Genomic DNA, 25,246 nt, shown 5'->3' on the forward strand with positions numbered 1-25,246 from the left:
AGGATGATCAGTTTGATCAATAAGGGGACATCTGAATCAGGTACGATGAGGCTTTTTGCTGCTAAACATATAAATCATTTATTTCTCCCTTTTTTATGGAAAGAAGACGTGAATTTCACTGTGTCAGGGAAGACGTGGCTTAAGCCAGAACCCCCAGTTCCCAGCAGACATCATGGTCTATAAACATACCTGACAATAACTGTATTACACCCTATACACCTTCTGTCTTTGCTTTCTTGCTGATCTCCTGTTTTTGAACCATGCTTTCGAACATGGTTTTGGTATCGTCTGCCTTGGCTTTTCCATTTGTGTCATCCTGTCCATACCTAGTGTGGAATTTGTATCTTTACCCAGTTGCAAATTGTAAGACACAGAGATAACAGCCATACAGCAGTGACGAGGTGATCCAGCTGTTGGGTAAAATCAGCAAAATAACAACACAGGCTTCAATCGCTTGGGTAATTCCTACTGTACTGTGTCTGTCCAAAGAAAAGAACCGAAAACTCTCATTTGTTTCCATTATAGTGGAAGTGATGTCTAAGGTAGGTTGACATTTACAGTAGTGATGGGATCATTTTAGTGACTCGGTTCTTTGAGTCATTCAGTTTATTTCGTTCTTTTGATCAGAAATAGAATAAAATGTTGCATTTTTAACAAACAGACCCCAATATGTCTACATGCACAAATATTGGCTATAGTTCCAGTATACAATGTAGCTAAGGACCTATTATAATAAACAGAATGAGTAGCTCACCTCTCATATCTTCTAGTCTGAGTCGTTCGTTGTTTTGAATCTTTTGCACCGTACAGTATAGCGTCTATGGGAGTCACGTGACAAAGGAACGAACGAATCGAACTAAAAGAGTCATTGAGAAAGAATCGCTCAATTTTGTTTCCTGTACATAACCTACGGAGGTTTTGCGATGATTTGCGTGTGCGCGCCCAGTAGAAAACTCTCTGAGACTACTCGTTCTTCTGATTCACGTTAAAGACTTGTTCATAAAGGTGAATCGTTCATGACTGACCCATCACTAATTAAGAGAGGCACAGTGCGGTGATGAGACTCTCATCCACAGTTACGCGCTTTAAAGAAAGCCGTACGTCCGTGAGTGACGAGGTGACAGGAGCCCACTGCAGTCATACCCGTGAACATTAAGCAATAGGTAACGTCACTTGTCATACCGTAACTTGTCACCAACTCGTGGAAGAGACGCATCTGTCTGTGGGAACTGTTCACACAATTATTCACCAACACCACTTGCACACTACAGGAACTCAGCTGGGAGTTATTGCCACATCGCTTGTACAGTCCTGACCTCACTCATTTCTACATGCTTATGGCTTTAAAGGAGTTCCTGGGAGGCCAGCATTTCAAACATGAAGCAGGCAGGCAGTCCAATTATGGCCCCAAGGTACTGAAAAGACTTTCTACCGTGATGGTATCCAGACGCTAGTGAAACTCTGATGTAAGTGCATTAGTGTAGCAGTGGATTATATAGAAAAAGAAAAGCAGTCTCCTAACTGCATTCAGTTATTCTGCACAACCAAAAGTCCCATTTTTACTTGACAGCCCAATGCATTTAGATATACAGCTATACGGTAAATATGGCAAATTAATCCTTTCAGAGATGGGAATAGTTTTAACATCTAGTTTTAACATAATCTAACATCAGATTGTGCACGGATACCAAAAAAACACAAGTCACCAGATTCATTTGAATCGTATTATTCTAAATGTTGGGAAAGTTGGGTAAAGCTATACAAGAAGGATATAAAAGAGACTTTCTCTTGGGTGTATAAGTTGTTGTTTTATAGCTATTAACTACAAAGTTGTGTATTGTTTTAAAATTTCCTGGTAATTTCGCTGCAATTAAATTTCAGTTATAACTAAGCAGGCACTGATTTTTTTTGATTAAAACAAAACCAAATAAGAATCCACGATTTGGTATAACCTGATAATGTTATCCTAAACATTGTTTTTTTTTTCACAGTGCATTTGGTTAAGACTAAAGATGTGCATCACTGCTGGGATCCCCTGGGACTTGTCTGTGGGAGGTGTCTATGTTTATGTGGGCAAGCAGTCAGATATTTTAGGAAATGCAACTATTTCAAGCTATTTGTTAGGAAATATAATGGAATACAATAAAAAAATAAGTTTGTGATTGGGATTTTGTACTTCTTTGCATGTCTGTATGTTGAAAAACTTCAGAAAATTAACATTGGCATTCAAGTTTAAAGAACTTTTGGTTTGGATCAAGCACACTAGAGATCCAAATATTTCAAGTCCTGTTCAATTTAAGATACAAGAGATGGCATTGCATTACACCTGTACTAATATATACAGTGTACTGTGGAAGTAATCTCCCTTACTCATCTATACTGCTTTATCCTGTATTCAGAGTCACGGGGACCTGGAGCCTATCCCAGGAGACTTAGGGCACGAGGCAGAGTACATCCTGGACAGGGTGCCAATGCATTCCAGGGCACACACACATACACGCACACTACGGGCAATTTAGGGAACGCCAACTAGCCTAAACTGCATATCTTTGGTCTGTGGGAGGAAACCGGAGTACCCGAAGAAAACGAGACAAGGGAATCGAGCCTGGTCTGGAATTGAACCCAGACCGTGGAGGTGCAAGGCGACAGTGCTAACTACTACACCACTGTAAATAGATACATAGATACATCTACAGTTATGGATGTAAAAAAACATAGATGATTCTACAGTATTATAAAGGCAACCACAGATGCGACCGAACTCCTTTAGAAAGGAAGGTACCCCACTGGATATTTAATCACCGGATTATATAATCTTTCCTATCCTGTTTGAAATAGATTAAAGATATGCTCCTGTCTCTTCCAATCAATTTGTTTTAAGCCACATTAAAATGATCTGTCTACTTTCTCTGCTGTCTGCCCCTCTCTTTGTGTAGACTATACAGGAATAAAATAATATAGAATGAAAAAACAGACTACAGAATAAAGATTTATAGCAATTAAGACAAACGTGAAGATTGTGTATATATTTTATTCTCACATTATCATATTTGAACTTCGTATCCTCTTCATTCTCGTAAAATGATCACCTCTGAATGTACACGTACTGCAAACTGTCAAAAATATACAAATGAATGCAGACTTGTGCTATACTCTGGTCAAATGTGTAAAAATCATTGGCACCGAGGAAGAGAAAGAGAGAGTGAAATAAAGAAGAAAGACACTGAAAGTCTATAGACATGCACAGCATACATGTGAGCACCCGGTGAGGAGAGATGCTCGGTGCATGGGTGTGGTCTCTGAAACCGAAAAAAATACTATAATCAGACAGTAGTTCAAAAGACTGCCCTTTATAAAATAAAAACCATCAAGAATGGTACTATTAGGCACATAATCGTTTTCTTTATACATATTTGTCGATCTCTGATAGATGTGGAACTGTTTGTGAAATTGTAAGAAAAGAAAATTTATAATAATAATAATAAAAAAAAGAAAACAGCCAACAATTCCTGGAACGTACAGCAAAACCATTCTTCCGCTGTTTGTTACAAGTTGTCAAGTAATCTGTCTAGGAAAACACAGGAATGTCAAATCCATAGCATAGTATACAGAATCCTCAGAAGAGGGCTTGTATGAAGCAAGGGCGTGTTTGCTGCTCTGCACCAGTCTGTCAGATGCTGAGATCTTTGGAGTTCTCTTTGTAGGCCTTCCTCTTGGCCTCAGGGGGTGGGTCGTTGGCTCTGCCATAATTGGACTTGAGTTTGCTGTAGTAATTTCTTACACTGCTTTCCTTGTCTTCCTCATCTGAGTCGACCCTGTTTCGGGAACCTCTTGTAGGCAAAAGGTCTGGGTCGAGGCTCCTGGCTCTGTAGGGTGCTGCTACTGGGGAGTCCATTCGGGAAAACTGGCTCGTTCTCTCAGGAGATCGACCTCTTAACAGTGAATTGTACTTCTGGAAAGCTGATTCAGAGTCAGGGGTTCTAATGCGGGGAAGACTCTGGTCCTGGTAGGTTCTTCTGGGCAGGCTGTCCCCCTTGTCCGTCCGCTCCATGGTGGAGAAGCGGTCTATTGACTCTCGGGGAAAAGTACTGCTTTCATAAGACCCTTGGCGGAGAGCTCCGTTTCGGTTCACACGGTCATATGACAGTCGGGGTAGAGTGTCATCATGGTTTAAGTGGTCGTAAGACCGTCGGGGAAAGAGGTCATCGCGGTTCCAGCGGTTATAGGACTGGGGAAGGCTATTACTATTGTTTACAAATTGTTGTGGGAGGGTGTTGTTACTGTTTAGACGACTGTAGGACTTTCTTGGGAATGTCAGGCCATTGCCATGTTCTAAACCATCGTATGTCATCCGAGGCACGGGGCTTTCGCGGTTTAGCTGATCCAGTTCAGGCAACTCATTCAGGACACTGTCCAAGTGGGAAGAAGGCTCAGGAGATGGAGGCTCCCTCAAGCTCACATCCTCATCCTGCTGTGGTTTGCCATTGCGTGGTTTATAAGGAGGAGGGTTTGAACGCCGATGCGGGGATTGGTGTCTGGAACGATGTGGGGAGCGATGTGGTGATCTGTGGCGGTGAGGGGACCTATGGCGGTGTCCTGAGCGATGAGGTGAGCGGTGCCTTTGAGGAGAGGAGTGGCGATGGTGGCGTCTTTCCGGTGATCGGCCATGCCGACGTTCATGTCGGCTGTCCAGGGTGTTTTCGGCACTTCTTGCCCGGCGTCTCCTCTCCGGCGAATGGTGCCTCCGGTGGTGCTGATGGTTGTATGAATCATCCTTGCTGTACCTCTTATCGCCTCTCTTGTGATTAGAACTGCTCCTACCTTTCTTATGATGGTGTCCGCTCCTGCCCCTTTTGTCAGGGGAGTGGTGTCTGTGGTTGCCATGGTGATGGTTGGAGCGGTGGCCATGTTTGCGCTGACCTGACTCTTGTGTCCTCCTGTCCTCATTCCGGGATGTTTTATGAAGGTCTTGTGGAGAGCTGGAATCTAATGGTGTGTGGTGCTGACTGTAAGGAGGTGCTGTGTTCACTTCCGAAACAGTTTGAGCCCTGCTGACTGGGCCATTGTTGTCGTCGTTGCCGTCTGGAACATACACAAGGAATCAGGTGTAAAATAAAGCAAAAAGAATCAATCTACCCCAGCCTACTTTGCCCAGGGTTTATTTTGGTTTTCCTACAAATGATTAATACAAATTATGTTGGAAATTCAGGAGGGGAAAGGTTGCTGTACAATTTTGTCATTTGCTCCCGTCCTAGCACACTTGATTTAACTTAGCATCTAATTTTCCTAGTTCTTGACGAGTTGAATTATGTGTTTGAGTTCCCCAACACCCCAGCTCTTAAGCCATTAACGCAGAAAAATATACCAACATATCTAGTGGCATGACAAAGTAGTCATTAATCATGCTAGCAAAACCGTATGAATCACTTTAGCAGGTAGTAATGACTTGTCCCTAAAACTAATTTTGGCGAAGAGACAATGAATTATTAGTAACTGTAAGCCAGGATCCAGTGTCTGATCTGATGAGCGCTGATGATTCAGGCAAATTGTATATAGAATAAATGATACATGGTTATATGAATAATGGTACAGCAACGATTTTAAGCCATGGTGGAGAAAATGCCTGACTGGAATGAAATTTCTCATGGGTTTAAAGCAAATCTAATATATAGATGTTTATCAATTTTTTTCTCACTTAAAGTATATAAGTAGGGATTGGTCTGTAGTTTGACGTGAGTTTCTTGAATTTCTTGGGTAAAACTACTCATAGCTAAACTTAAATTCACACCTCAAGCTTTTATGCCCAATTATGGTTTTTGGCTCATATAAGATCAGTCTTGATTAATTTTTTTTAATTGACACCAAATCAGCCATAACATTATGATATAAAACATTAAGCACAGTATTGTGTAGGTTCTGTTTGTGCTACCTGGGCAGCTCTGGCCCTTGTGGCATGACTCCACAAAACCTCAAGTGGTGTGCTGTTGTGTCTGGAACCAGTATGCTTACAGCGGATCCTTTTGTGTTGTGGTTTGCAGGATTTGGGACTCCACGATGCTCGATCAGATTAGGATGTGCAGTTTGCGCTTGAACCCATGCAAAGCTGGTGGTGCATTGGGTGTTCTGGTGCCTTTATATTGTAAAAAAGGCTAATATTGCATTATTTTTGTTAAGGAACTTATGATCCAATGACCCTTCTGTGGGACCAGACAGCCTCCCCACAGGCATAGATGAGCCTTAATTGCTTATGATCCTGTCAAAAGTTTACTGGTATACAATTGATGATCGGTATGTGGTGTTAATTAGGGCCCAAGCTTTATGACATCTGCCTTATGTTTTCTTTACCACCATCCGGGGCTTTTTGGGGGTCTTAACATGCTCAAGAAGTTATGAAAATCAGCAGACAGGTTGAAATCTGCTGTCATTAGGATGCCTGAGAGTCTGGGCCCCTACATGAGATTTTGCTACATAGCTCATACACACTTATGCACACAAAACCCGGTATACATTCAGAGCTCATTGAGCGGAACAACTTTTGCATTGCATGCCATGGGCTCTACTCAACAGGAAGTCAGTTATTTTGGGTCATTTGAAAAACACACCCAATGGATTTTGATGTACTCCTCCTAAAGAATTTATACGATGGCCATCGGGCCAATGTGATGTAAATACATTGAGGATGCAATATGCAGAGGGATTTATTTATATCTCAAACGGGTCAGTGCCTTAAACTTATGCCAAAAAGTCGTTAATAAAGTTTTGTGTGACATTACATTGTAACATCACATTGAGAGACATCATAGGGTAATGCTTTATTTCCTAGCATCTGGGACTTTTTGGAGGGTCTAAACATAAAATACCACTTTTCCTAAAATTATTGTCATAATGGTATTGGTATGTCCCCTTTTAAATGCATTTGGCCACTGTGCCCATTGTCTTTCTTGTGCGACCAAGTGGCGATGGCACAGGGTGCTCATATTTTTATGGCTGTTTTGTGTATACCCATCCCTTATGTGCATGTGATTTTATTTTTTTAGTCAATTTTAGCGGCTTCCTTTGAGACTGATTGCTTAGACTGATTCTCCAAATATAAAGTCACCGTTTTCCCTCCGACACCCCCTCCCCGCCCCGTCCTTCCACTTAATAAAGTCATTGCCGCACTGTAGATGCACTGCATGATGACGAAGCAGTGATAAGCGCATACAGATTGAAGTTGGTCTAAAGTGAGGTTGGGGGCGCCGCATCCAATCTAATGCCTAAAAGTATCTGAGTACCACATGTAAAAAGTGATTTTTACAGAGAGAAATAAAGTCAGGAATGTGTGATCACAGATTAAATGTGTGAATCAATTGAATTTTCACTTAAATGAGACGAGAAAGGAATCACAGAATTGGATTGCAATGCATTGTGGAGGAATGACGAGAATGAAGAAATGACGGAACGGCACGGAACGGCACGGCACGGCACAGCATGGACACGGCAGCTACAAACCGTGGTCTGGTTTTGGAAGAAACCAGCCTCTCCTGCCTTTTCGTTTCTCGCGCCGGCTGTGGCTTGTGGAGCGGTCATCGCTGTGAGAGGAGGCAGAGAGAGACCGCCACAACCGGTTTAAACCAGAAAAGAGAAAGAAAGAAAGAAAGAAAGAAAGAAAGAAAGAAACAGAGAAGCAGATCATTTAGATACCAAGAACCCCCAAAATAAAATAAAAAAATGAAATCCAAGAGTAATTTATTTGCAATGGAAAAAATGTTTATTTTGTTCAGAGAGAGAGAGAGATTGTCCATAAAATGTCCCCCACCACTGAGTGAAAAATAAACATTAATAGGAGACAGATTTCCAGAACACCCAAAAACACCAGATACACAACGCAGCAGCAAACACTTAGACCCAAGCTGCATAGATAATGTGCAACATACATACACACGCGCACACACAGTGAATAATGCAATGAACTTTGCAAACAGAGCATGGCAACATGTGCATGAACGTAAAAGAAAAAAAAGTAGAAAAAAAATGGTACAAAAATATACAGAGAGATCATTTGTAAAAAAAAAAAAATATATAAAAAAATGTCACACATTCTGAACTTGACAAAATACATGGAAAAAAAAGAATGCATGGAAAAAAAAAAAAAAAACAAAAAAACACTGGCAGTTTAGCTACAGTATCAGAACATTTAAAACGAATCTTCCATAAATATTATGGATTTTTTTTTTTTTTTACTGAAGACATCATGCAGCAACAGACATTGTGGCTGGACTGAAATCATATGACCTGACGAATCCTAATGGTCAACAAAAGTGAGTGGACTGTACCGAAGCGTCTGTGGACGCCGACTATGCACGGCGAAAAATCCGTGAACGGCTTTACTACAGTATCTTTGTGGAGTGGATGCGTTCATAGTCTCTTTAAAATCTTCTCAGTAGCGTATATTCACCTTCAATAAATAGCATAAATATATGTTACTTACACGGCACTGACGCCGGACGTCCATCAAGTTTGCGTTTTTCGAGTACTTAACGGCGTTAAAAACCTACAGCTCTGTGAGTCCTTTACGAAGTAATAAATCCAGTTATACTTTTAGAAATAAATCTTTCTATAGCCTGTCGCTTATGTGTTTTTTTTAGCATGTGCGCATGGAATTTTCCCAGCGTCCCCTGCACAGATGCAAAGAGAAAGCCAAAGGCAACATGGAGAAGCCCATCACCAAATAGCAGGCGGCCATGACAGAGAGGGCTGGCGCGTGTGTGTGTGGGGAGGAAGAGGAGAGGAGAGAACAGGAGGAGAGGAGGGTTGGTGCTCTGTCATGGTGTGAAGACTGGCGAGAAAGGGATGTTTTCGTAGATGGACCCACCATATTCGGGTACGGAGCCGTCGCCGCGCTTTAGCACGAGGTGCGCCGTCCGGCCGCCGCTTTTGATCAGCTCGATGGCACGTGTGTGCTTCATGCCTTTGGTGCTCTCTCCGTTGATTTCCAGAATCTCATCTCCTACCTGAGATAGAAAGAGAGAGGGAGAGAGAGAGAGAGAATATGAAAGATGATGTACAAAAGTAAGTCTACAGTACTGTGCAAAAGTCTTGACCCTCGTCATTTATTTATATTGTGCTTCCAGAGAGCCAGACTTTCTTGTATTTTTAAGGTAGTCTTCAGGAATAGTTCCCCAGGCTTCCTGAAGGCCCAGTACCTGAGCAGTTTTAGAGGAATGTTTTATAAAATGTTTTATGTTTGTTAAGAGACACAGTTACCCATAAAATCACTCAAGCATTAACACCAGTGAGAAACAGGTGTAGATGATGAACAGATGATCAGGCTGGTGATTAGTATACTGGTGATGCTGAACGCTGAGTGGGAAAGGAGGTCGCTGCTAAGGTTGTTACAGTGGGGGAAATAAGTATTTGATCCCCTACAGATTTTCTAAGTTTGCCCACTTACAAAGAAATGAAGGGTCTATCATTTGTATCGTAGGTTTATGGCAAAGGATTGAGATAGAATATCAACCCAAAAGCAAGAAAAAGCACATGATACAAATGTTATGAATTAAGTTGCATTTCAATGAGGAAAAAAAGTATTTGATCCCCTACCAACCAACAATAATTCTGCCTCTCACAGACTGGTTATGTGCTCTTGTGGTACACATTAATTTAAGAAGGTGCGCCCAACAACAATGTGGTTATGTGTATAAAAGCCAGCTGACCACAGAATCTCTATCTTCCATTTAAACCTCACCACCATCGGCAAGACCGAAGAGCTGTCAACGCAAGTCAGGAACAAGATTTTAGACCTGCACAAGGCTGGAATGGGCTACAAAACCATCATCTAGAAGCTTGGTGAGAAGGAGACAAGTGCTGGAGCGATTATTTACAAATGAAAGACATACAAAGTAACCAATTAATTGCCCTATATGCAAGATTGCACCTCATGGAGTAAGAATAATCATGAGAAAAATGGAGGACCAGCCCAGGACTACATGGGAGGAGCTTGTGAATGATCTCAAGGCAGTTGGGAGCACAGTCACCAAACAAACCATTGGTAACGCAATACACCTGTACAGTCCCATCTGATGTTTGCCAATGAGCAGAGAAAGATTGGGATAAACTGCTGTGGTCAGATAAGACCAAAATTGAGCTCTTTGTCATCAACTCGACTTGCTGCTTTAGGAGGAATTAAAATGCTGACTATGACACTAAAAACACCACAGTCCCTATAGTCAAGCACGGAGGTGGAAACATTATGCTTTGGGGCTGTTTCTCTGCTACAGAGGTACAGATTGACTTTGCTGCAGTGAGGGGGCCAATGGATGAGGCCATGTGTTGTACAATTTTTTATAAGAACCTCCTAAAGATGGGTTGTGGATGGGTCTTCCAGCATGAAAATGACCACAAACATCCTGCCAAGGCCACTAAGGAGTGGCTCAAGAATAAGCACATTAAGGTCATGGAGTGGTTCAGCCAGTCTTCAGACCTTAATCCAATACCAAATTTACGGAGAGAGCTGTAACTTTGAGTTGCCAAGCAACAGGCAAAAAACTTTAAACATTTAGAGAAAATCTGTAAAGAATAGTGGATCAAAATGCGTCCCAACTACAAGAAACGTCTTCCCACTGTGCTTTCCAGCGAGGGTTTCTCTACCAAGTACTAAGTCTTGTTTTGCTTGGGAATCAAATACTTATTTCCCTTATTTTAAATTGTATCTTTAGGCACTCTGCAGCCTGTCCCAGTAAAACCATCCAGTAAAGATCCAGTTTCTTTAACTTCTTCATCAATTAATGGGGGTTTAAAACTTTGGCACGGTACTGTATATTGTCTACATTAATTTTTTTTTTTTCCAGAATAAATTTGCAATAAAAGTTGCAAAAATCTCTTTGGGATAAAAGTACCAAACGCTCTTTAATGACCCGGGGTAGAAGGGAGTGAGAGGAGTAACGGTCAATATAAGAATAACTGTAGGGTTTTAAACATAGTAACAGAGTGTGATGGAAAGGCAGGGTGTCTGAAAACATCAGATCCAAACATTTTACCATCTGTATACGACTCAACCTGACGATGTCATCTTGCTGACATCTTTTCGCTATATTCCCGTTCTTTCCTGTTCAGATCCATATATATTCCTCTGCTGGTGACGCCGCCATGTGTGGATCAAGCGGATTCAAACATTTTTAGATTTTCATATTTCCCGGTTGACCGTTCGAAGCTGCCGCTTTCTTCTGCTTCCAAGTCGGCTCTGAGCGCTCACGCATACTTTTTTGGAATCTTTTTTTCATAGCTGGATCCATGAATATTTGATGTCTAGACTTTTAAAAACAAGCCGGTATTATATTCTTTCTGCAGTAATTTCATGGGGGAGAAAAAAAGATGATCATATTTCAGTCTGTGCCAAGAAAAACAAAAAATAAATGTTTTCTTGTAGTTGCAATTTCATTTCAAAATGAAAATCAAATGAATGCGGCGCACACGGACCAAGGAACAGCTGGAAATCAAGAACATCTTCATACATCAGTGACAGCACAGAAGTCAGAGAAAAGCGTCGCTGAGACATCAATGCAAATGAAAAAACAAAGACAAGGTACTGTAGGAATCCTTTTGTTCTGGTTTCCTGCTTGCCTTTAGGTTATCCGTCAGTCCTGTTCTCCAGGGAAACACCACTTCACCGGTGTTCCAGCGTTCCTGAGCCCGAGTGCCGTTACCTTCTCACATCCTCCCTCAGCTTTAACTCCAGCACAATCCAACGCTAACTAGCGATCTGAGCTGCACAGGCGGCTTATTACAGGAGCTGGAGCTCACGATTGCTCCAGCTGACCCTTTCACTCAACTGAATGAAAAACTACTGACGTCATTTTTATTTTTCTCTTTCTCACTGCATCGTAGTGTTCTCTGAGTGCTCAGTGCACAGCCAAAATCAGTGAAAAAGTCAATGTCACTTTGGGAAAAAAAAAAAAGGATCAGATCACATACAGATCAGCACTTAAACTGGAAAACTGGCAACCGTTCACATCCTCTTCAGCTTCAGCTTCAGTTCATAGTGTACAGTATGTAGCTGTTGGACAACACGATTTGGTTGCCTTGGTAATCTCCTTTATATTAACTACGGTCACATTTCAAGTGCCATTTTTAAAAAAGATTATTATTCACTCATCTTAAGATTCCATGCGCTTTATTTCTGTGGATGTGGAGTCTGTTGCAGCAGCACCGGGTATTAGGTGGGAATACATTCTGCATGGAAATGCCAGTAATTTACAGAACAGAAGTTAAATAGTTTTATATACAGTAGTACTGTGCAAACGTTTTGCAGCCTGAATCATTTCTTTATATTTTGCTTCCAAAGAGATGTTCATGTTTTTTTATGTAATTCTCCAGGACGACTTTTTGTCTCTCGTATGTTTTTTGTTTGTTAAGCCACACGGTGACCTCTGAATCATTCAAGCATAAAAAACCCATCTGACCTAAAGCATGGGTGCAGATGATGGCAGATGATCAGGCCGGTGATTAGTACACTGCTGATGCTGAATGCTGAGTGGATGAGAGGGGAAATGAGGCTGCTGCTGAGGGCGTTACATAAACACCCGATTTTTAAATGATATCTTTAAGCACTTTGCATCCTGTCACAGTAAAACATACGAAAAAATTCACTACTTTTGGTCAGTACCGTATGGAGATGATCAACTTCAGGGAGCTTAGAAGAACTCCAAGTTTCTGGGCTTTGTAAACGTTCACTGCGGTGCTGTTTAAGATGTTCTGTACTACGCTGTGTTTGGGATACTCATCCTTGCAGGCTCAAGTTTGTCTGTTTAGTATTCAACACATCTGGGTTTTGGGGGTTAGTCCAGTAGTTGAGGCTGGAACGCAACCTAATCAATCAACCTGATTAAGATCTGTCCGGACGTACCCTCATCTTGCCGTTGCGCCCCGCCGCTCCGTCTTCGGCCAGTCTCAGCACGTACAGGTCCATGTTGTACTCACGTCCCCCACGCAGACTGAAGCCAAAGCCTTTACTGTCTCTCTCCAGGTCCACTGAGTACAGCTCCCCCTCCTAAACACACACACACACACACACACACACACACACACACACACACACACACACACACACACACACACACACACACAATTAAGCATGCGAGCACAGATCAACATGTATATAAACACTTTATTAAACTCAAGGTCAGTAGGGCTGGGTGTGTTTATTTTTCTCTCTCTTCTAGTTTAAAGCTCAGCTCTGGTTTCCTAATTCACCTGCAGGAAAGTCACCCACAGAGCTGATAGCGGTGATGACGGAGCCACAGTATGAATAATAGATAACAGCAGCACACTAGAGTGTGTGTGTGTGTGTGTGCGTGTGTGTGTGTGCGTGTGTGTGTGTGTGTGTGTGTGTGTGTGTGTGGGATGGAGGTATTTTTGGTTAGGTATAAAGTGGAAGGAGAACAAAACAAGGGGACATTGTGTCAAGTGAAAGGTAGATGATGGATTACCTCTATTTGGATCTTAATCGAATGTTAAACAGATTTTAAATTGTTTATGTTGATGCTGCTAGTCAATACTTATCATTATCCTTATGATGAGGATGTTGTGGTTGTTGAATGAGTTTAACTTGTGTACGACACGCAGAACAGAGCAACATGGAAAGGTGGTAATTGAAAGGGGGCAATGTTACGGTCACGCGATTTCCAGAAATCTGACACCAAACTAGAAAAGTTGGCAAACAACAAAACCACAATGAAAACACAAGCCGCCTTTTCGAATTTAAGACATGAAGCAGGGACTGAGTGGATTCTAGCTAACGATACGGTACGGACAAAAGATACAGTACTGAAACTCGCTCATATCGGCGGACGAGCACATGCTTTTATAGATATGGCATAGCTGCAGAAACGCGTGTTCCCAGTAGTAAAAAGGAAGTTGTGTTGTGCATCTGTAGGGGAAATGAGTCTCTTGATTATTCATAATTAACTATTATTTATTCCTTCCCATTCCCCCGATCCTGCTCAACGCGATGCCTAAATGTGGAGAATGTTGAAGGAGAGTGTGTTCAACTGTAAAGATCTGCCAAGAACTGTGCCTGCATTACGCGAGCAAGTCGTCTCCTTCTAGCCGAAGTCTGCAGCAGGGAGACGATTTGCTCCGGGAATCCGAGTTAAGAATCTGCGTGAATGAAGTGAACACACTTCGAACACTTACATTACGCATACTGTGGTAAAACAACACGCTAATAGTGTGTATGTTAGTTTTTTTAGGAAAAATAAACTCACAAATGACCGCATGTTAATACTGTTTGTCTTTTCATTTCAGTACTGTATATTTTGGCGCATACTGTAATGTACCAACGGACCGTGCTAGGAAATAATACAGCCCAAAGATCAGCCTTATCAAGCGACCCCTGGGTATGATGACCAAAAAATAGTGTGTGTGTGTGTGTGTGTGTGTGTGTGTGTGTGCGCGTGTGTGTGTGTGTGTGTGTGTTGGGGTTCTACTGTTGCCACACTTCTACAGACACGTTACACCCAAGCATTCTTCAGGATCGGACAAGTCGTCGTCTTTGTTAACCCATCAAGGTTTAGTTCAAAACGGTACTGCTGGAACTCAAACATCAAACGAGTCCTTCCACTAAGATATTCTACGTTTATTTATACCACATCTTGTTAAATTCTCCCTTCTGACTGGTTTTAATTAGTTTTCTATAACAGCAGTTTTAACAGTTACAACCCAGTTTCTATAGTAACTTCATTATAACGTTGGTTCTACACCAACATCATTATAACACCGTTTCAATAGTATAGTACGTTCAATAGTAACATCATTACGACAGTTTCTATAGCAATATCATTATAACATCGGTTCTATCGTAACATTATTTTAACACTGTTTCGATAGTAACAGCATTATGACATTGTTTCTATGGTAACGGTCTCATATTATTGGCATATAGTCCACATAAATCATTTAAAGAAAACTATATATATATATATATATTCCATGCTGTTTATTAATAAGAATATCTATAAAGCACTTAAATTCTAAGTGTGAGGTTTTCTGTGTGGGATTTCTTTAGTGTTTACACTCCTTCAATTTCAGCACTTGGAAAAGACAGAGGCTGGCGTGGCTTTTAGGGATTTCCCTGCATTACTTTTATCTTATTAATTTCAAGAAAGGGTAAAGAAGAGAATCTGGTGAGGGAACTATTTTACATGACATTAAACATGACTATAAACTGATAAACAGGAAAAACAAAAACTAAATTATTTTGAGTGCTTTAGTCTGGTACAGAGGGCAAAACGAAACTTTTGAGAAAAGAATAAAATATTAAAGGAATGGGTAGTAAACTAAATTCTGCTTTATGCCAGGCTGCATCATTGATTATTGCGCAATAACAGCATGTCTTCAAGAGTTGTATTGCAGCTGTGAAGCCGTAGTGTAATTTTATAACTTCTATAGATTACTCTAGTCGTCTACTTTACTATTAATGGTAGATTTGATTATATACACACACACACACACACACACATATATAGTATGTTTATACTGTATTAAGGCAGGGAATCAGTGATACTGTACATTTACACGCGGCGATTCAGCTTGCACTGCTCGATCTATTGATTGTTTTATCATTTTATTGATTGATTTTTATAAATATCCTAACTCTAAACGAACGTTCCCTTCCACACAAGATGCGGTACTGCCTGCCACCGTCTGAATAAATTAGAGCACGCCACGCCACCTGTAGGATTATAAAGGAACGACAAGATTTTCCCACCACAAACACGAACAGCGATACATGAACTGACACACAAAAGAATCCTGATATGAATCTCGATGTATTTTTTTTCTCCCTCAGCTCACTCACGGCAAACTCAGATCGAGTGTGTGTGACAGTGTGTGTACCTGGTTGGTAGCTTGTGTGGGGGCTGGCGGAGGAGGAACCTGAGGCGCTTTGAACTCGAAAGATTCCTGTTTTGGTTTGCTGTTGTTCCTGAGATAAACAGACAAAAGTCATGTTGAGTGGAGGCTTGTAAGAGCAAATATATATATAAAAAAAACAATCAACTTTGACAGAAGGTTTACGTTTGAGTAGGAGCAAATATGAACGTGTGTGTAGGCGTGTGCGTGTCTCGCCTACCTTGGCTCAGGTGCAGCTTGCTGTTGAGGTGTGTGTGTGGTAGTGATGGTGGCGATCTTCTCAGCGTTGGTCAGCAGCGCCGCGTTCGAGGACTCTGAGGACGGACGCAGAAACGGATGGTTATGGCGCAAGAATAAAGAGAGCGGCTGAGTAAAGTGGAGAAAAGGTCAGCACATAAATGGCTTCGTGCATTTTTATTATTTTTTTTCCTGTGTGTGTAAAACAGGGTTCTTTGACTCCTGCATGAGAAAAGCATTTCCACTACAGTGAAATGCTAATGCATAAACGCAGCATATAGATTAAAGCTCTGCTCAGGAGCTGGTCTGACACCGCTGAGGTGTACCTGGGGAAAATATCTGTATATATAACATCCATCAGAGCGAGGGAACGCTGTCTGCTGTCTGCTGTCAGCGCGGCTGCTGGATTTCACTCTACGCAGATGCACACTCTCGGAAATAAAGGTAGGAAAAACTTTTTTTCCCGTGCCGTCGTGGCGGTGTTAATCAGCGTAAACATTTTTAAAAATATTAACTTTAATACCAAATTATTAAATCTGGGATCACTCCAGGTTTCATTAAATGTAGCCCGTCGATCCGTGCATTTTTCCTTCCACGAAATTCATTAAACCTCACCGGAGATTAGTTTTGCAGGTCGGTCTGGTCTGCACCACCACCCTGACTACGTGATCACGTGAGTGTGTGAGAGCGCCTCTCTCGATTCACCTATTCCTCTGAGCCTCTCTCTGTCATTTCCACTCCGCTGATCATAGCAGGCTTTTGTTTCTCACTCACTCTTTTTTTTTTTTTCCCCTCCTTCCCGACGTCGCTGAAAAATTCAGCGTGCCCGCTCACGTGTCTCAGGCACAAGAGGAGTTGTTGTTGGGAAGATAAATTTACAGCGAACCAGAAGAAGGAAAGCTACATTAGAAATATCCACAGGAGGACAAAATTACATCCACTCGTCTCAGTCACTGTGCATACAGACCACGAAATAAAGAAATAAATAAAAAAAAACGGCAACATGGACTATCCTTCTCCTCTGATTAAAGCTCAGACAGATGCCACCGGCAACAGAGAGTTCGCCATCATAAATTACTCCTCTTCGCTCCACCATGCTGCAGTCTCTCCAGTCTCTCCACTCCAAACAGCTTGAGCTAGATGACTTGTCTAAAGAATCAAAGTTCACCTCTGAGTAAAACATACTGCCTTCTTCAGCAGGTTCTCTCTTCATTACGCAGCTCTTAATGAAGCCCAGGTCCAGGCTTTAGCCACACACACACACACACACACACACACACACACACGCTCTTAGTGCAATAAGCTCTAGTGACCAGAACAAACCGGAGCAGAACTGGCTCATGCTCATTATAAGCTCATTGCCGTGTGCACTAATGGAGAATTAAGAGCTAAATGAGAAAACAGGTCTGGATTAAAAGAGGGAGCAGTTTAACACGGCAGGGAACGATGTGCGTAAAAACAGCTCAGTCGATTAGGATAAGCAAACTAACGCTGAACAGGCTTCAGGTTATAAACAATACAATACACAACCCAGAACATAGATTGGTGCATGAAACATACATTTAAAGTAGGAGTACTGTATTATCTGGAACTGTATACATGTGAAAATGGACAGAATCCAGAGACTTCAGCACCTTCTCCAGGACTGACAGGATCTGACAAACACCACACCTCTTTACAAAGACCGACTAGAGTCTCACCACTGATCTTTAATAAAAGTGATGGAGCAGAAGACATAACTCCTTAACTTCATATGTGGTTAGTGGTCTAACAGGGACCCCTGCCACATATGACACGCCTCCTTCACTGGGTCTGGCGGAGGCCACGCCCCCTTCACTGGGTCAGGCGGAGGCCACGCCCCCTTCACTGGGTCAGGCGGAGGCCACGCCCCCTTCACTGGGTCAGGCGAGGCCACGCCCCCTTCACTGGGTCAGGCGGAGGCCACGCCCCCTTCACTGGGTCAGGCGGAGGCCACGCCCCCTTCACTGGGTCATGCCTCTGCTTCTTTGGTCTAACAGTGGCGAAGTCTCATTCACTGAGCCCGACACAAGCCACACCTCTTTCACTGAGTCTTTTACTGACTCTCATCCTTTGGGCCTCTTTTATTGGGTCTGACAGAGACCACGCCTCTTGGAATAAGAATGACAGGGTCAGAGACTACACATCCTCAGTTAAGATTTACGGGGGTCTCACAGAGGTCACATGACAGGGCCTAATCTCTTACAATAACGCAACAGGGTTGGAGGTCACACTTCTTTCCTTCATTTCAATAAGATTGACAGAAATCTATAAGAAGTCACACATCTGGCGTGAAGACTGATGGGGGGGAAACGGCCACACCTTCTGCACTGCCGCTGACGGATGCGCCACAGCTCCCTTACGGATATAGACATTCACAAAGGCCATGCCACCATCACTAAACTGGGTTTATTAAATATTCTGAAATGTTCCTAAATAACAAAAATGAGTAATAAAGGAAGTCGTGTGTGTGTGTGCTATTGGGTTTACTGACATACTGTAACCTGTCCCTGATGCACACACAGTTAATATAGGTTAAAAAATGTCTAGATGTTAAATAACTATTCTGTGAATCTCACCGTCTCCTGGAATGATGCGCAGCGCGACCGTGTTTCCGGCCTCTTTGATGAGGTTGACGATGTCCGAGTGGGACTTGTTTGTGATGGAGCAGCCGTTGACGGCGAGGATGCGATCTCCCACCTTCAGCTTCCCGCAGCGGTCCGCAGGACTGCCCTCGATGATCCTCCCTATTTTATGAGGCATGGCCACACATGTGTTTCCGGCTTTTTTGGCATTTGCAAAATGGTGTTTTTCATAAAGAAAATGGATAGGTCCATAGAGATGTAATAGAGAGAGAGAGAGGGAGAGAGAGAGAGAGAGAGAAAGGAGAGGAAGAGAAGGCAGAGGGGTTAATACACCAAGCCACCCAAGATGGAGTGAAAAAAAACTACAGTGTAGAATGACCACGTGTTACAGTGTAGAACGATCACAGCCCCGATTCCCAAAGAGATCAGTGCGTAAAAAAAGACAGTAAGAGAAAGAAAAAAAAACAAAAGTAAGGAAAGAAAAGGACCAGACCACCACTTTTGTCATTATTTCAAGGTGGAAAGCATTAACTCAGCGCTGAATGAAGAGAGCAGAAGGTGAAGACGTTTTCCCCCTTTAAATACGTCAGTGGCTCATATTTAGCGTTCATAATCTTTTCATATCCAGAGTCTCTAAATTATTCAATATATCTTTTCAAACTCGAAAAAAAAAAACCTATATTCCAAACACTGTACAGCTGTGCGTTTGTGCCCTCACAGTGCGCGCGTGATGAATTATGGAGAACGCAGAAATAAATTCTCAAAGATGCTTTAGGGGAAAAAATGCACCAGGCGTGCCTGTATGTGGAAGATCATTACACAGCTAGCAAAAGTCACTCAATCCTCCACAGACACTCAATTAGAAAGGAGGGGGAAAAAAACTGAAATGAAATAAATTATCTGAAATATTCACTCATAGGTCGCTATTATTTACTGTACAGATTATATTATTTAGATGTTCTAAAGTATTCAGCACGTTAACCTTGTAATTAAGAGAAGAAACACTTTACGGTATGAATAACGTTGACATCTGTAAATACTCAGAAATCCTCTTAAATAAACCAGACGCACAGCAGTACTTGCTTTTTTGTGAAATATGGCCTTGTGTGCTGCATAAAGAACTGAGTACACAAGACTCTCAGCATCTCTGGCTTTGCCCCGAGGCTTTCTTTCCACCCACACGCTTTACTGCCCTGCGCCTCGATTCTTCATTACCGAGAACGAATGAATGCTGCTTCCCTCGCGCTTCATCACTCCTGTAAGACGGAAACCCTTCAACCGCTCGCTGTGCGTTGTTTCAGAGGTGAGAGATTCTGGTTGCTGGATTAGTCGACGACATCTGCTCATAAACTGAGCAAACAGACATACGGTAAACACCGGTTATTGGAAACGGAGAGTCAATAAAATTCCTCCGTTCTCGCCCTTTTCTTCCGAGTTCTGCCTTCTGTGGCTGTGAACACCATAAACTGTTCTCGTCCCGGCGTTTTTACCGATCCTCTTGGTGTTTTTCTTTCATGAGAGCTTTGAATACTAAAGCAGGGCGTGCTATTAAGATGCTACAAATTCGGCACTTCTGGTGGAGACGCTGCGAAAAACCTACGGCATGTCCTAAATGGTCGACTTTATCGACTATTTCTTATTATAAAGACTGCAACAAAACACACGCACTGATCAGCCTTGGAATTAAAACTGTAAAATATTATGCAGGCTCCCTTTATGCCACCTGAACCCTTTAGGGGCGTGGCTCTGTAAGACCTCTGTAGGCGTGCTGTGGTGTCTGGCACCGGGACATTAGCAGCAGAGCCTGGCGTTGCAAGGTGGGACCTCCGTGGATCTGACTTGTGTGTCCGGTGCATTCCATTGATACTTAATCGGATTTAGATCAACGACTTTGAACTAAGGCCCTGAAATGGGTGTCCTGATACATTAGCTACATCTGCTACATTAGCTTTTCTGTGGGATCAGACTGGACGGACTGGCCTTTGGTCCCCACGTACCTGGAGTGCCATTCCTCCAACCTACACCAATCTACACAATGCACAAATATCTGCCAGGACAATAAAACTAAAAAGCTTACAAATATTAAAAGAGCTCTAGAAACCGGTGACTTCATTTTAAATATGATTGAATGTCATGTTATATTAGAAAAAGTTCAATAAATTTGACTGGCTGTCAGTTTTCTGCAGTGCACACTCCAAAGAGGCGCATAAAGAAACCTAAAGTTGATCCAGAGTTATCTGGTCAGAACCAGATAAAGGGTTCCTGACACCCCAAACTCTGGTATCCTCCACCAGAAAGCAGAGTTCATCCATCATCGCATGTTTTATTGTTAACTTACTGTAAGAGTAAGACACTCAGGTTGTGCTGCCAAAGGAAAATAATCAAGGTTGGGGGTAGCAGCGTGACACTGCCGAGTCAAGTCACATTATTTGTATAGTACATTAAATAACAACCACATGGTTGATCTAAGCGCTTTACAATGTTAATAAAAAAGTTGTTGAAAATAATAATAATAATAATAATAAAAAACTAAAGACATTGATTAAAATCAAATCGAATAAAATAGTGTAAGGAATAGAAATTCCTCTCGGACGGACGTGGAGAGGGGTAACGGTGTAACATAAAATCCTTAAATGTTTTATTTATTAGAGAATGACACTACACTTTAAATAAAAATAAAAAAATTCTATACATTAGTAATATGCTGAGCATCCGCAAACGTCTTCAAAGACTTCAGACAACGACCTCAGACTGTTACTGGAGACTCCTTACAAAATATATATTCTTAAAAACGTATAGTTTTCTCACGGACGTTAAACCATATCATCAATATTTTCATGATTAGTTTTAGATTATGTAGAGGCTCGGCTGTGCCTCGGTGTAAGCTTTCGCGATAAAGGATCAATAATGCATTAGAACGGCGGGATTATACGCCTTGTAGCGGTGCTCTTGTCACAGCTGCTCCTACGGTATGCCAAATTAACTATCAGCTTTGAGACTCCACAGCGCTGTGGTTTAAAGTGCGCTGACAGAACAGAAGAAGTTTAAAGATTCAAAAGTAACCCTTCAGCCCCAGAGCACTAGGAAAGTCCATAAAGAAAAAAAATGTCTCCACCAAAGTGCATCAGTAATAAAAAATAATAATAAAAAAAAAAAATAGCAGCGTTCATCTTACCAAAAGTCGTCCCTGCGTCGGGTCTGGAGACGGACGAGACGATGACGAACCCGAAGCCCTCGTTCTCTCCGCGCCGGATCTCGACGTCGTACGGTTGGATTGCACTGGGCACCACGCTGCTGTTGCCACCTAGTCCTCCTCCACCGCCGCCGCCTCCGCTGCCGATACCGCTGGTGGAGCCTGAGCCCGAGCTGACCGTGTTCAGGGAGTTCTGGCTGCCCTGAGGCGTGCGCTTGTCCTCGGTCAGAGACGCAGCCTGGGTGCTGCTGTGATGGGACGAAGCCGGAGACGGAGGAACCTCACCGTCTACCTTCGCTACTGAGAAGATCAGGAGGTGCGAGGTATTAATATTACACAACAACTGCCATAAGACACTGTACAGAATCAAAAATAAATAAGCATCATGAAACCGATCATGTGGGTCTGAATACTTGTCTTTACAGTAAATACTGATATTAATAGACCAACATTAGCATCTGTTCTGGAAACATCAGCCATCATTTGGTGCCCTGAATAACATAATGGAGTGTAATCATATTTTGTCTCTCTCCATAAAGAACAAATCGACGTTTTAATTAATTTTTCAATCTGCAAAAATGCTCTCATCAAGTCCAACCCTTCATGAACCCAGAAAATTTCAATGCTTAATAAATTATCTCATTATTATGAGACTAGAATAATATTCTAGCGTTTCAGTTACTGTATACAATGTTTCTGTTGCTGACTTCTAAAACAAAACAAAAAAACACTTGCCTTCATAATTGGAGATTATAAATAGTGCTTTGACAAAACCAATAATAATAATAATAATAATAAAAAAAAGCCTGTTTATGTACTCTAGGTTCTTTCCCCTGAAATTGCTGATACCACTTAAACTGTCAGAAAACCTTCCGAATGAGTGTTTCCCTGCCTTCTTTTCCTTTTTAGAGAGCCTTAAAGCAGTTAAGAACATTGCTTGATGTTGAGTTGTCCTTTAATGCTGACTTCTAGCTAACAGAGCAACGAGGCAGCGTGCCAGGAAGTCGTGCTTCACTGCTGCTTGTTGGAGATGTATAGCATGTCGTCTCAAGGGGATTATTTAGGATTACGTTTGAAGTCATTCTATGGATGTTTTCATGGTTTGCATGCATATTATTATTATTATTATTATTATTATACGACAGATAAATGGAATTGTGCCAGCTATATGTAACGCTCCCCCAAAAAAATAGTGAAGTACACCGAAATCTGATTTGTATCCTGTTGGTCCATTAGGAATGAAGCTCATGAGTGCACACACATTATAAAATTATCCATTTAGGAAATGAAAATCAAATCAATAAGGAGTCCGAACTTCCCTTTTAAGATGTCTTCCTCCATATCATCGGTTTCCATCCTAACCCAAGATGATACATATTTGGAAACCGGAATAAACAATACTGGTTGCCTCCATTTTGCAGCAGTCCAATAATAACTCGTAAGGTCCCTGAGGAACGAGTTGACCTATTTTCTTTTTCCGCTACAGTCTACTGGCTCCGCTGTCATGGATCAGGCACGGAGCATGAGCTGGAGGTTCGGCCACGGTGGAGGGAGATTCGTGAACGTAAAGCCGCTTAGCGGTGCACCATTATGTCATAGTGTACAAAGTCTGGACTTTTTCATCAGCTGGCGGGACGAGGAGGAGGAGGGGAGGCGACTGAAGCACGCTCGATCATGTTTACGATCGCTGCTCAGCCTCCCGTCAAGGCTGCAGAGACATTTTCACACCCACAACAAATGCTCCGAGCTTGGTTCTCGATTCATGCCGTAAATGAGGCATGGATAATGTCAGATGTTTAAAGAGATTCTCAGAGGGTGCCAGACGGGGGTTTGTTTTGGGATGGCATCCACTGCCTTGCAGTTCCATGCTTGCTTGGATCCACCGCACTAGATCACTCACGTTTGGAGCAGGAACACCATGAAGCTGAGCGTGGTCGCTATTTCACATGGTCCCTGGAACAGCTTGTTAAAGAGACCGGAGCCGGGGATCCGGAGATGGCTACTTCATTAACATGCAGTGTGAACCATCATTTAAATAAAATCTGTCCTGTACAGATGAATAATTAGACCATGTTTTGAATTATTTATAATCCCATTAAAAGGGGCACAGTCACAGGGTGTTACAGTACATTAGGAAGGCAGGGCAGGACTGTAATATCAATTGTACATAGACCTGACACCTCCTGGATTTTGCTAAATAAAAATTATTCCAAAGACGGTGCTTTCATGAAAAACTTTGTTCTGAACATACATTTCCGGCACATCATCCTACAATGCCACAAATAATAGTAGTATAAAGCAACACCCGAATACATCTGCATTCATCTTCAGTGATTTTTACACAAATTAGTCACGACGCTGTTGTGCCAAAGGATAATCTCTGATAAATGTCTACACTCTTAGACAGAGCCAGTGTGTGAGAGTAGGTCGGTGGGTCAAGGCTCCTTTCTTACTGATCAGAAGGTCAGAGGTTCATGCCTCATCTCCACCAAGTTGTCATTAACCCCGTTTCCTCCAGGAACACTAATCGTGGGCGACCCATGGGTGCACTCTAACTCTACCTGAAGATAAAATGTTTCACTGTACTATAATATAAATTTAGTATCGACTAATAAAGACCATTTCTTCTACACACATGGGTTCCTCACTGTTTTTTTTCCTTCATCTAGTTAAGGGCTGTTCACTTTCCACAGTGTTACTTCTTTTTGTACTTTGACAAATCCAAATGATTCGCTCTTATAGATATCACTTTCGGAGAGATGTCTTCAGAAGGAGTTTTTCAGATAGTTGAGGGTTCTTCACTTTCCAAGGAACCTTTTCAGTTTGTTCTGGGAAATGTACTGTAGCCTGAAGTGACCGATCCAAATGACAGACTCCAGTAAATTCCTTCACGCTTGAAAGGTAACGTAGGTAAACACTTCCTCAGATTCATTTTTTAAAATAGGATTTCCTTGGATTGGAGTGCTTCCAGAGGATACTTGAGCGTGATAGTTTAAATAGTTTTTATAGTGATTGGTAGATTCTCACCTCCATATCCTGTCTTGCGTCTGACAGTCAGGTTGACGTGGCCCTGCTTGGCTGCCTGTTGCATGAGCTGTACCACCAGCTGATGGGATTTGCCCACCACCGCCGTTCCGTCCACGCAGATCAGCTCGTCTCCGGAGCGCAGGCGCCCGTCTTCGTCGGCCGCACCGTACTTCACAATGTGGCCTATGTAAATCTGGAAAGAAGGAGGAAGGTAAGTCCTAGAGACTGTGTTTTTGGACAAAAAAAAAAAAAAGATGGTTTTACTCTAGGTTCTCACTCAAAGAACCTCAGATCGATG

General features: G+C 42.2%; 1 protein-coding gene across 9 annotated transcripts in view; it reads right to left on the reverse strand.

Moving 5' to 3' along the window:
* Positions 1-3,015: 3,015 nt before the first annotated feature.
* Positions 3,016-25,246, reverse strand: part of magi1b (membrane associated guanylate kinase, WW and PDZ domain containing 1b) — a 158,602-nt gene continuing 136,371 nt past the window's right edge. For 5 of the 9 annotated variants that reach the window (XM_053483963.1, XM_053483960.1, XM_053483962.1 and 2 more), the window contains 8 exons: positions 24,949-25,141; positions 21,904-22,221; positions 18,723-18,926; positions 16,109-16,202; positions 15,874-15,961; positions 12,884-13,027; positions 8,855-8,993; positions 3,016-5,082 (listed from right to left, as the gene is read on the reverse strand). In XM_053483963.1, the coding sequence (XP_053339938.1) occupies positions 3,671-5,082; positions 8,855-8,993; positions 12,884-13,027; positions 15,874-15,961; positions 16,109-16,202; positions 18,723-18,926; positions 21,904-22,221; positions 24,949-25,141 (2,592 nt within the window). In that variant the 3' untranslated portion in view covers positions 3,016-3,670. Of the gene's footprint in view, positions 5,083-7,491; positions 7,572-8,854; positions 8,994-12,883; positions 13,028-15,873; positions 15,962-16,108; positions 16,203-18,722; positions 18,927-21,903; positions 22,222-24,948; positions 25,142-25,246 lie in introns of all 9 variants that reach the window. The other 4 variants (XM_053483965.1, XM_053483958.1, XM_053483961.1 and 1 more) reach the window with 4 other exon arrangements.

Source organism: Clarias gariepinus, chromosome 23 (assembly GCF_024256425.1).
Source record: "Clarias gariepinus isolate MV-2021 ecotype Netherlands chromosome 23, CGAR_prim_01v2, whole genome shotgun sequence".
In the NCBI taxonomy this organism is placed as follows: domain Eukaryota; kingdom Metazoa; phylum Chordata; class Actinopteri; order Siluriformes; family Clariidae; genus Clarias; species Clarias gariepinus.